The sequence below is a fragment of the Oncorhynchus mykiss genome, chromosome 12 (assembly GCF_057628025.1).
Source record: "Oncorhynchus mykiss isolate SJ-2025 chromosome 12, ASM5762802v1, whole genome shotgun sequence".
In the NCBI taxonomy this organism is placed as follows: Eukaryota; Metazoa; Chordata; class Actinopteri; order Salmoniformes; family Salmonidae; genus Oncorhynchus; species Oncorhynchus mykiss.
The window spans coordinates 25,437,395-25,449,601 of NC_143033.1; the positions used below are offsets into that span (position 1 = coordinate 25,437,395).

At 40.9% G+C, this 12,207-nt stretch overlaps 1 protein-coding gene across 2 annotated transcripts in view; it reads right to left on the minus strand.

Moving 5' to 3' along the window:
- Window positions 1–1,786: 1,786 nt before the first annotated feature.
- Window positions 1,787–12,207, minus strand: part of LOC110537244 (seizure protein 6 homolog) — a 236,034-nt gene continuing 225,613 nt past the window's right edge. Inside the window, exons 13-17 of one of the 2 annotated variants that reach the window (XM_021623135.3) lie at window positions 10,181–10,375; window positions 10,049–10,087; window positions 9,025–9,133; window positions 8,814–8,913; window positions 1,787–3,879 (exon numbers count right to left, since the gene is read on the minus strand). In XM_021623135.3, coding sequence (XP_021478810.3) covers window positions 3,850–3,879; window positions 8,814–8,913; window positions 9,025–9,133; window positions 10,049–10,087; window positions 10,181–10,375 — 473 coding nt within the window. In that variant the 3' untranslated portion in view covers window positions 1,787–3,849. Of the gene's footprint in view, window positions 3,880–7,023; window positions 8,914–9,024; window positions 9,134–10,048; window positions 10,088–10,180; window positions 10,376–12,207 lie in introns of those variants that run through there. The other variant, XM_090192059.1, reaches the window with a different exon arrangement.

Here is a 12,207-nt window from a genome sequence, read left to right on the forward strand (position 1 = left end):
CGTCTGGATACTGTGTATCAGGATTTTGTGGCCATTTACACAGGATGTACTGGTTCAGCATTTGTAGTGCAGAAATGTGGGGTGTAAATCAGGAAACTTATTACAGGTAATCTGGCTGTAGATATGGTGGAGCTGATGGCCATACTGTTGGCCTTGCAGTGGGTGGAGGAAGTCAAGCCAGCCAGCGTAGTTATTTTCTCTGATGCATGTGCAGTGTTAATGAGTCTCCAGTCCTTTAGGTCACGTATCAGACAAGACCTGCTTTATGAGGTGCTACAAATCCATGGCAGGATTAGACAGATGGGTATACAGATAAGGGGAACGAGGCAGTTGATGTACTGGCTAAACAAGCACTTAGAAGTGGGGATGTTGATGTTGTAGTTTCAATGAGCAAGGCAAAGGCAAAAAGCCTGATATGGACAGTGATGGAGCAGAGATGACAGGAGCAGTTTGAATAGAGATACTAAGGGCAGGCGTTTATTTCCAGTACAGAGGAAAGTCAGGGAGGGGAGGACGACAGGAAGGGACAGAAGAGAGAAGGCTATTTTTAGAAGATTAAGGGTGGGACACAGCCGGTTGAATAAGTCCTTAAATGTGATAGGAAAGCATCCAACAGGAAAGTGTGATTATTGCCAGGAAACAGAGACCGTGGAGCATGTATTGCTACGGTGTGGGCAGTATCAGAGGGAAAGAGAGAGGCTGAGATCTAGTATGAGGGAGAAGGGGATACAGGAAATTAAGAGTTTATTGAGTTGAACGTCATTAGATATTGTCTCAAATATTTTGTTATCTTTTTTTAAGAGCAAAAGGGCTGGCAGGTAGGATTTCTCTGGCCCACACTCCAGTAGAGTAGGTGGCGGTAACGTTAGATGCCAACTGCCGATAAATCCCACCGAAGAAGAAGAAGTTTTACGTGACAAAACTGGCAAGTATAGTGTAGAGCAGGGGTACTCAACTCTCACCCTATGAGGTCCGGAGCCTGCTGGTTTTCTGTTCTACCTGGTAATTAATTGCACACACCTGGTGTCCCAGGTCTAAATCCCTAATTAGAGGCGATCAGTGAAAAAATGCAGTGGAACTGGCTTTGGGGTTCAGAGTTGAGTTTGAGGGGTGTAGAGAATCATTGTAAACCGTTGGGAAATATATTTTCCATAACCCCCCCCCCCAAAAAAAAATATATATATTTTCAGCTGTTTGAAGCTGGTGTACAAAACCTAAAGTAAAAGACAAAAATTAAACTTAAGAACGGGGAGCATAGAAATAGCACATGTAATAGATATACCGCTTCTTAGATTTGCTTTCAATGAGAATGACAGATATATAACACATTTCTAAGAGAATTTGGTAGGGTTAGCCAAACAGTTATATATTGCAGATTTAAAGGTACGATTTTGACCATATATGGTTAATTACGGGAGTTTTGAAACGCAAATAGCCCAGGCTGTGCATGAGCACCGAGGCTGCAAACCATTGGTATTCATCAATCAGTGGGGACTGGTGGGAGGAGCTATAGGAGAATGGGCTCATTGTAATGTCTAGAATGGAATGTGTTTGAGTGCATAAATATAATTGTTAAAACTGGAAACTATGATAACATTTAAAATGGAACACCCTCAAAGGCAAATTTGTGGCACCCACAATAATCTGCTTTATTTATTCCTGTTTAAAAATGGCCGTGTCAGAGTGAAAAGCTGTGGATAACTTTGTTATGAAATAGATTTTGTAGTTCAGTTCATTGTGTCAATCACAGCTAATTCACAATAAATGAAAGACAAACACAGGTAAATAGATATCTTGCCAACTTTATTTCATGTTGCATTTAATTTAAATCTTCTCTTTTCCGCACCCAAAGAAAACACATGAAAAAAATGCTATAGTATACTATGGTGTAAATACTATAGTATTCACTGTAGTGTTTTTGCGGACTCAAATCAGCAAAAAAACTATAGTGAATACTGTAGTATTTACTGTAATATACTGTAGTATTTACAGTATACTGTAGTATTTAGTATAGTGTAGTATTTATTATAGTGTATTTATCTGCTGGGTAAATATTAAAATAGCACATTTTCCACAACCTGTAGGTAGGTAGGTAGGTAGGTAGGTAGGTAGGTAGGTAGGTAGGACTGGGGTCTTAACAGATAGTTTAGATCCTCTGCGCTTTTCTATCATTTGTAGGGAACACAATATATGGTCTATACTTGTTAAGTACATTTCTCACTTATCAGTGGCACAAATTGGGATATGGAGAGGGGAATGGGCAGGTAATATGGAAATTGAATACTGTAGTATTTACTATATTTAAATAAGTGTGGTAATTTTGCGGACTGTAGTGTTTGTGGACATTACTGTAGTATTTCCTAGAGTGCTTTTTTTTGCGAATAATGCATGTCATGTAGTATTATATAGTAAACTGTAATATTTTTTCATGTGATTTACTTATTTTAAGGTGCATTTCACATTTGTTTTGTACAATCAATGCACATTTCAGCAGGATATGACAGTTCTGTCAGATAAAGGTGGTCAATTTCTTGCAATCCTTTTTACACAGAGTCTAACTCTCGGGGGAATTTTTCACAGTTAATGCAGTTCTTTTTATTCAGATTTTGAGTAATAAAATATACACCCACCTTACAACTTACTCTGAATGTACTATTGCTGGGCAATCATCAGTTTGCACTATATATTCAAAGTTTATGACCAAAGACACATAATGATACCAAAGGGAGTCAATTTAACATTTATAGAGACAACAATTAAGATAAACAGTAAAAATAAAACCTGTTATGACTTGCAAACTCAGATTGGACTGGATGGATTGTTTATTTTACAAAGAGAAGAAAAGTACACATAGTTTGAATATCTGACATGTTCGTTGACGTCAACAAATGTTGTGGATGCAGTTCAATACTTTAAGCAGTCAATTTCTTGTGTGGAGAGACAGAAACGAAGGAGAGCACAGACAAGGGGTGGTAGACAGTGGCCCATGAACATTCTTATGAACATGACGTTTGTGTACTTTAAAGAACAGCACTTTGTAGAAGATGGGATTTTAGATGGCCTCCTTTTCATTAAATTGGTGCATACTCTCAAGAGAAAGCTGTTGGGATTTAACATTAGTTTAACCAAGTAGTATTTACCTACTCTATATCTGCCATGAAGGGGAGCTTAACACTGGTCTATACATTTCTCTGATGTATTTTATAGTTGTTTTAGCACAGGACATGTCTCTCAACAAAACTGTGAGTCAAACTTGAACAAAACACAAATTTGGTTCGTCAAGTCTCAGACACCCTCATATTAGACAGGCAGTTTATTTACAAATTGATTTAAAAAAAAGAAAAACATATAGCTATAGACATGGTTGGTGGAATTATAGTAGCAAAATTGAAAATTAAAATATTCACTTAAGGTAAATGTGAAATTTGGACAATGTTCAGTCAACTGTGGGTCATAATGTATTTTTCATGTATAGTGTATATTTCAAAATCTTTGCCAACTCATTATCGGTACATTCATCCTTCAGATTTCTCATGTAAAACTTAAAAACCAATTAAACTTAATGTATCACTATCCCCCATAATGTAACCAGTCCTGGGCTTATGAAATAAACAATGTAGAAACTCTAAAGAAAGGCCATCTGTGTTGAAGCTCTACAAAAATAACACCATGTTGAACCACCACCGTTGCAGCTCTGGTAGAAGTCCTCTGGAAAGACGGATATTTACAAAAGCCCACAAAAAGGAGGGAATGAAGAGGAAGAAGAGTGAGGAATAGGAGCTGAAGTCATCGCAGAAAAGCTGAGAGGTCACAAAAAGCAACGGTTGAATTCCTCTCGCTGTAAGGTCTCTAAATGGTTACCTCATAATCTCTTTTTTCCTGTAAAGACCAGACAAACACACTCATCAAAGGTTCTTACTGGCCAAAAGTTCTTACTCTGGGTCATAATACTTCAGTTCCTCAGCCACTGCCACCCCATACTTTACTTTCATTATCAACAGTGAGATGTTATGCAAAGGTATTTTCTTTCCCAAATTTAAGTTAATAGTAACTACTTGAGGGAAAGAGAAAACGAGAGAGTGATGAAGCTAGTGGGCGTCAGGGAGCTCAGTGGTGAGGAACCCATTAACCCCACAATGTGTTGACTTAAGTTTTGACACCAGTTTGGTACAGTGACAGGTGATACAGTGGGTGAGGTGGATATGAGGTGTGCTCGTTAAGATGGACAGTCGGCATCAGAAGAAGGCCTCACCTCATTGTTCTTTTGCAGGCAGCCAAGGAGGGACAGACAGACAGACAATTAATAATCACAGAACACAAGCCGGCTGATGGGAGGAAGAGGTGGAAAACGAGGAGGATGAGGAGAGTATGGCCCAGTCAAAACGGAGACCAGATTATGTAAGTAACGAATTAGAGAAGCACATCTGCTCACGTCACACAGCTGTCTGAATACCTGCTTAACTAATAGGACATTCCCGCAACACAATATTTTGAATCAAGTGAGATGGCTTTTTAGAGCATGATATGCATCACTGTTACATTTGTAACAAAGTTGATGAATAGTTTAACACAACACATTGATATACAGTACCAATTTAAAGTGTGGACACACCTACTCATTCAAGGGTTTTTCTTTATTTTGACTATTTTCTACATTATAGAATAATAGTGAAGACATAAAAACTATGAAATAACACATATGGAATCATATAGTAACAAAAAAAAAGTGTTAAACAAATCCAAATGTATTTTATATTTGAGATTCTTTAAAGTAGCCACCCTTTGCCATAATGACAGCTTTGCACACTCTTGGCATTCTCCTAACCAGCTTCATGAGAATGCATTTCAATTAACAGGTGTGCCTTGTTAAAAGTTAATTAATGCGTTTGAGCCAGTCAGTTGTCTTGTGACAAGGTAGGGGTGGTATACAGAAGTTTGGTAAAAGACAAAGTTCATATTATTGCAAGAACAGCTCAAATAAGCAAAGAGAAATGGCAGTCCATCATTACTTTACTTTAAGACATGAAGGTCATTCAATAGAACTTTGAAAGTTTCTTAAAATTCAGTCGCAAAAACAATCAAGCACTATGGTGAAACTGGTTCTCCTGAGGACCGCCACAGGAAAGGAAGACACAGAGTTACCTCTGCATCCTCTTCTCAACATCAACTGTTCAGAAGATACTGCGTGAATCAGGACTTCATGGTTGAATTGCTGTAAAGAAACCACTACTAAAGGACACCAAAAAGAAGAAGAGACTTGCTTGGGCCAGGAAGCACAAGCAATGGACATTAGACACAATGAACATTAGCAATGGACATTAGCACACTTAATGATTGAGTTGGAGGTGTGCATGGCCACGCAGTCATGGGTGAACAGGGAGTACAGGAGGGGGCTGAGCACGCATCCTTGTAGGGCTCCACTGTTGAGGTTCAGCGAAGTGGAGGTGTTTCCTACCTTCACCACCTGGGGGAGGCCCGTCAGGAACTCCAGGACCCAGTTGCACAGGGCGGGGTTCAGACCCAGGGCCCCGTGCTTGATGATGAGCTTGGAGGGTACTATGGTGTTGAAGGCAAGGCTGTAGTCAATGAACAGCATTCTTACATAGGTATTATTGTCCAGATGGGATAGGGCAGTGTGATGGCGATTGCATCGGTCTGTGGATCTATTGGGGCGGGAAGCAAATTGAAGTGGGTCTAGGGTGACAGGTAAAGTAGAGGTGATTTGATCCTTGAATAGCCTCTCAAAGCACTTCATGATGACAGAAGTGAGTGCTACAGGGCGATAGTCATTTAGTTGGAGACTTATATTTCCCTCACTAACTTAAAACATCAGCTAACCGATCGCTGCAGCTGTACATAGCCCATCTGTAAATAGCCCATACAATCTACCTACCTCATCCCCATATTGTTTTTATTTACTTTTCTGCTCTTTTGCACACCAGTATTTTTACTTGCACATCCTCTGCACATCTCACTCCAGTGTTAATTTGCTAGATTGTAATTACTTTGCTACTATGGCCTATTTATTGCCTTACCTCCTCATGCCATTTGCACACACTGTATATAGATTTTTTTTTCTTTTCGATTGTGTTGACTGTATGCTTGTTTATTCCATGTGTAACTCTGTGTCACTTTGCTTTATCTTGGCCAGGTCGCAGTTGTAAATGAGAACTTGTTCTCAACTAGCCTACCTGGTTAAATAAAGGTGAAATATATATATATTTTTTAATAGTTCAGTTACCTTTGCTTTCTTGTACAGGAACAATGGTGGCCATCTTGAAGCATGTGGGGACAGCAGACTGGGATAGGGAGAGATTGAATATGTCCGTAAACACACCAGCCAGTTGGTCTGCGCATGCTCTGAGGACGCGGCTAGGGATGCCGTCTGGGCCGGCAACCTTGCGAGGATTAATATGCTTAAATGTCTTACTCACGTCGGAAGGAGAGCCCACAGTCTTTGGTAGCGGGCCGCATCGGTGGCACTGTGTTATCCTCAGCACTTAACCAGCATGGCTACCACAGCATTCTGCAGCGGTACGCATTCCCATCTGGTTTGCGCTTAGTGGGACTATCATGACCCAACACACCTCCAGACAATGACCCAACACACCTCCAGGTTGTGTAAGGGCTATTTCACCAAGAAGCAGAGTGATGGAGTGCCGCATCAGATGACCTGGACTCAACAATCACTTGACCTCAACCCAATTGGGATGAGTTTGACCGCAGAGTGAAGGAAATGCACCCAACAAGTGCTCAGCATATGTGGGAACTCCTTCAAGACTGTTGGAAAAGCATTCCAGGTGAAGCTGGTTGAGAGAATGCCAAGTGTGCAAGTCTTTCATCATGGCTTAGGTGGCTACTTTGAAGAATTTCAAATAAAATATATCTTGATTTGTTTAACACTTTTTTGGTTACTATATGATTCCATATGTGTTATTTCATAGTTTATGTCTTCACTATTATTCTACAATGTAGAAAATAGTAACAAATAAAGAACAACTGAATGAGGAGATGTGTCCAAGCTTTTGACTGGTACTGTACATGGTGGAATCATGTTTATCGTACATTGTGCCTTTGACATTTCACAACAAATCCAACACTCACATGAAATAAAACACATATTTGTACACTAAATGATGCAGATATGAAGGACTCATGGACAAAGGAATGTGTAAACCAAATACAATAATTGAGACTCAATGTCAAATCTACAGTAAGTGCTCTGATAATGTTCTAATGTGCAAAACATAAAACTAATGTAAATACTAAGTGTAAATATAAATACTGTCTGTTATAGTCCATGTGATTTAATAACCATAATTCATAAAAGGGTCCATATGTGTATACATTTCAAAAGCATTTCAAACTATACTGAACAAAAATATAAATGCAACATGTAAAGTGTTGGTCCCATGTTTCATGAGCTGAAATAATTATCCCTGAAATGTTCCATATGCACAAAAAGCAGATTTCTCTAAAATGTGAACTGGCGAATCCCGGTTTCAACTGTACCGGACAGATGGCGTTAAGTGTGCGAGTGGTTTTCTGATGTCAACTTTGTGAACAGAGTGCCCCATGGTGGCAGTATGGTTATGGTACAGACAAAGAGCACAATTGCATTTTATTGATGGCAATTTGAATGCACAGAAATACTGTGACTAGATCCTGAGGCCCATTGTTGTGCCATTCATCCACCGCCATCACCTCATGTTTTAGCATGATAATGCATGGCCCCATGTCGCAAGGATCTGTACACAATTCCTGGAAGCTGAAAATCTCCCAGTTCTTCAATTGCCTGCATAACAGACATGTCACCCATTTAGCATGTTTGGGATGCTCTGGATCAACATGTACAACAGCATGTTTCAGTTCCCGCCAATATCCAGCAGCTTCGCACAGCCATTGAATAGGGGTGGGACAACATTCCACAGGCCATAATCAACAGCCTGGTCAGCTCTATGAGAATGAGATGTGTCGCGCTGCATAAGGCAAATGGTGGTCACAGCAGATACTGACTGGTTTTCTGATCCACGCGTCTACTTTATTTTTAAAAGGTGTCTGTGACCAACATATGTATATCTGTATTCCCAGTCATGTGAAATCCATAGATTAGGGCTTAATGAATTTATTTAAATTGACTGATTTCCTTATATGAATTGTAACTAAGTACGTAAAGTCTTTGAAATTGTTGCATGTTGCGTTTATATTTTTGTTCAGTGTAATTAATGGATGAGACTCAATTACTGCACAACTCATTCACATGTGAATGAGATGATAATGACAATGATGGATGAGCTTTAAAGTGTCTTTGAAGCTGACACTGATATTAAGTATCACAAAAATACATTCATCATCTCTCCAGGAACGTAGTTGTCATGCTCAAATTTCAAATGTAAACACCTCTGTGCACTACATGTCCCCTATCCACTGATGGAGTGCTTGTGCGGTCCTATTTATCCACTAAAAATAATGTGATACTCATACAAAAACACATTTAGCTTTAAATCTAAGTAGACTGTAGTGCTTTAAAGATTTAAAGCTAAGTAGACTGTAGAGCTTCCAAACTTTAAAGCTAAGTAATAGACCTCGAGAGCCAGAATTGATTGGCAATAGTGCTTGTCTGCATTCATCACAAGACCACAAATGTAGAGGCTTAATTCAGAGCTCTGGTTGCTGATTTGTTAGATGGTGCCCTCTGCTGGTAAGATATGAGATGACAGTTAGGCAGATTGCAATGAGATGGATCAGGACTGGACAATGGTATTCTTGGAGTCCACGTCTCGGAGATTCATGTGCATGACATCCGTACTTACTCCTTTATCATAGATTGGGTTGTTGAAGGCTGACTCCTCTGTCATGTTGTCATAAGGCGGCAGGGATGATGTTGGCATTCTGATGGTCTTCCCCTGAAGTCTAAGAGGGACAGAGACAAACAAGCACACTTGAACAGAGTCTCAACTGCTCTGAAGCATATAACTGAATTAGTTATGTAGTTACTTTCCAATCTCTTATTCTCATACTCACTTTGCAAAGTAGAGGTAAATCCCCAGGATGACTACCAACACAACCGCAGCAGGAATCAGAACGGCGATGGCAATGTTGGTTCCCTCCATACCGTACTCAGGACTAGCAACTGAAAATAAACATGAAACATGCATAACCTGAAACAAGTACAGCGTAAGTATACTATATATACACACAAAAGTATGTGGATACGGCTATTTCAGCCACTCCCGTGGCTGACAGGCATATAAAATCAAGCACAGCAGTAGAATGGCCTTACTGAGGAGTTCAGCGACTTTCAACATGGCACCGTCATAGGATGCCACCATTCCAACAAGTCAGTTCGTCAAATTTCTGGCCTGCTAGAGCTGCCCTGGTCAACTGCAAGTGCTGTTCTCGTGAAGTGGAAATGTCTAAGAGCAACAACGGCTCAGCCGCAAAGTGGTAGGCCACACAAGCTCACAAAACAGAACTGCTGAAGTACGTAGCGCATAAAAATTGCATTTGCTCGGTTGCAACACTCACTACCGAGTTCCAAACTGCCTCTAGAAGCAACGTCAGCACAAGAACTGTTCATTGGGAGCATCATAAAATGGGCTTCCATGGCTGTGCAGCCGCACACAAGATCGACATTGGCTGGAGTGGTGTAAAGCTTGCCACCACTGGACTCTGGAGCAGTGGAAATGTGTTCTCTGGAGTGATGAGAAACACAGAGCCCTGACCTCAACCCCATCGAACACCTTAGGGATGAATTGGAATGCAGACTGCGAGCCAGGCCTAATCGCCTAACATCGGTGCCCGACCTCACTAATGCTCTTGTGGCTGAATGGAAGCAAGTCCCCGCAGCAATGTTCCAACCTCTAGTGAAAAGAGTGGAGGCTGTTATAGCAGCAAGGGGGGCAACTCCATATGTATGCCAATGATTTTGGAATGAAATGTTTGATGAGCAGGTGTCCACATACTTTTGGTAATGTAGTGTATATCTCCTCTATGGCATCATAATACTTCACACTGTGGTTACAACTAGCTGGTATACTGTACTTACCATCCAACTTCCGCTCATTCAAATACTGCAAAGAGGATGCTGGAAAAAAAGAAAAGCAATTTGGGTACCCTGATCATTTTACACATCATGGAACTGGGTATCATAAGTTATTAGAAGTTGATACATGTGTACCTCTACAGGCGGGTGGTGTGCTGCTCCACTGTGACGGGTGTCCAGGGACACAGCGGATGGTGGGCTCCCCCTGCAGCTCATAGCCGGTACGGCAGGAGAAGCTCAATGTCTCCCCTGCCTGGTAGAAGGCTTTCTCTAAGCTCTGCACGCTGGTGGAGGGGGCACCAGGGTTCCTGCAGGGCTCATACTTCTCAGCTGCCAGGACACACACAGACAGACACACACCATGGCCATCACTATGGTTGTCTCTATACTTGTTAGACAGCAGAGTACCCTTATTACATGTATAATTTCTAACATCAGTACAGTCTTCCACCACTTACTTACACAAGGCAGCTACAGGTCTGCCAAATGAAAGGAAACACTTCCACACAGGTGTGGTTTCTGAGTTAATTAATCCCTAAGAGTATATTGACGCACACATGTCAATCTAATTAACATTAAAATCCCCATAGAAATCTGTCAGTTTAAACTAGAGATCTGTTTTTTTGCCTGGGCTGCGTCTCAATCCACCCTTCCGCAACTGCAGTGGAAAGTGGCAGAGCTAGAGCAGTGTTTGTCACACCAGGAGACATCCTGAACATCGGTCTTCTCACAAAAACATCTGTTTTGCCTACTAACTAATATGACCACTCTATGGAAAGATGAGACTCTCATGAACACGATGATGTTCCCCGTTTTGCTCTATGATCCACCACACGTGTCACAGGACTGAAGGTAACCCATACAAATCAATGTATATGGAGGTAGTTTTGTGAAAACAAATTTAAGTGGTTAAATATGTGTAAATAATATATATATATTTCCTGAGCTTTCTTATATCTCCTAGATATAGGACAAACACTTTCAAAACCATATTCCTTGTGATTTATTTTTTACTGCCTTGTTTGCAATTTATAAATGGGTTATTATTATTATTAGACCATTAATAATCACCATTTATAAATGGTGTGTGTGTGTGTGTGTGTGTGTATGTGTGTGTGTGTGTCACCAAAGCTCAACCCAGTTGAACACTTATGGGAGATTCTGGAGTGGCGCCTGAGACAGCGTTTTCCACCACCGTCAACAAAAAGCACCAAATCATGGAATATCCCACGGAAGAATGGTGTCACATCCCTCCATTAGAGTTCCAGACACTTGTAGAATCATTGGTGGCCCAATGCCAACAGAGACTTTCAATCTCCATCATTTAAATGTTATGCTTGTTGTTTTTCTTTTTATGCGCTTTGAGCTTTTTTGAAAAGCACTATACAAGTTCAAACATTTATTTATTATTATTATATCTGTAACCTAAGTATGCCTAGTAGGTGTCACGCCCTGATCTGTTTCACCTGTGTTTGTGCTTGTCTCCACCCCCCTCCAGGTGTCGCCCATCTTCCCCATTATCCCTTGTGTATTTATAACTGTGTTCTCCGTTTGTCTGTTGCCAGTTTGTTTTTGTTCGTAGAACCTATCAGCGGTTTTCCCCTTGCTCCTGTCTTGTCTAAGTTCCTGTTTTGTAGTTTTTCCCGGCTTTGACCCTTCTACCTGTTCTGACCCTGCCTGCCATCCTGTACCTTTGCCCCACTACTCTGGATTACCGACCTCTGCCTGACCTGACCCTGAGCCTGCCTGCCGTGCTGTACCTTTGCCCCACTACTCTGGATTACCGACCTCTGCCTGACCTGACCCTGAGCCTGCCTGCCGTCCTGTACCTTTGCCCCACTACTCTGGATTATCGACCTCTGCCTGACCTGACACTGAGCCTGCCTGCCGTCCTGTACCTTTGCCCCTGTTGTTGTAATAAACATTGTTACTTCGACACACAGTCTGCATCTGGGTCTTACATTAAACGTGATAGTAGGTTAGGTCTACTGTCTAGCCTAGGCCTACCATGTTATGCGTGTAAATTCTTTGAGCCATTTATTTAAGTGGACCACAATGGCCATTTTCAAACTTTTTTTTGTAATTCTTAATGATTTTAAATGCATTATCCACGCGTGCTTGTATTGTGTTGTAAATGATCAAATAAATCTAAACGTCTTATT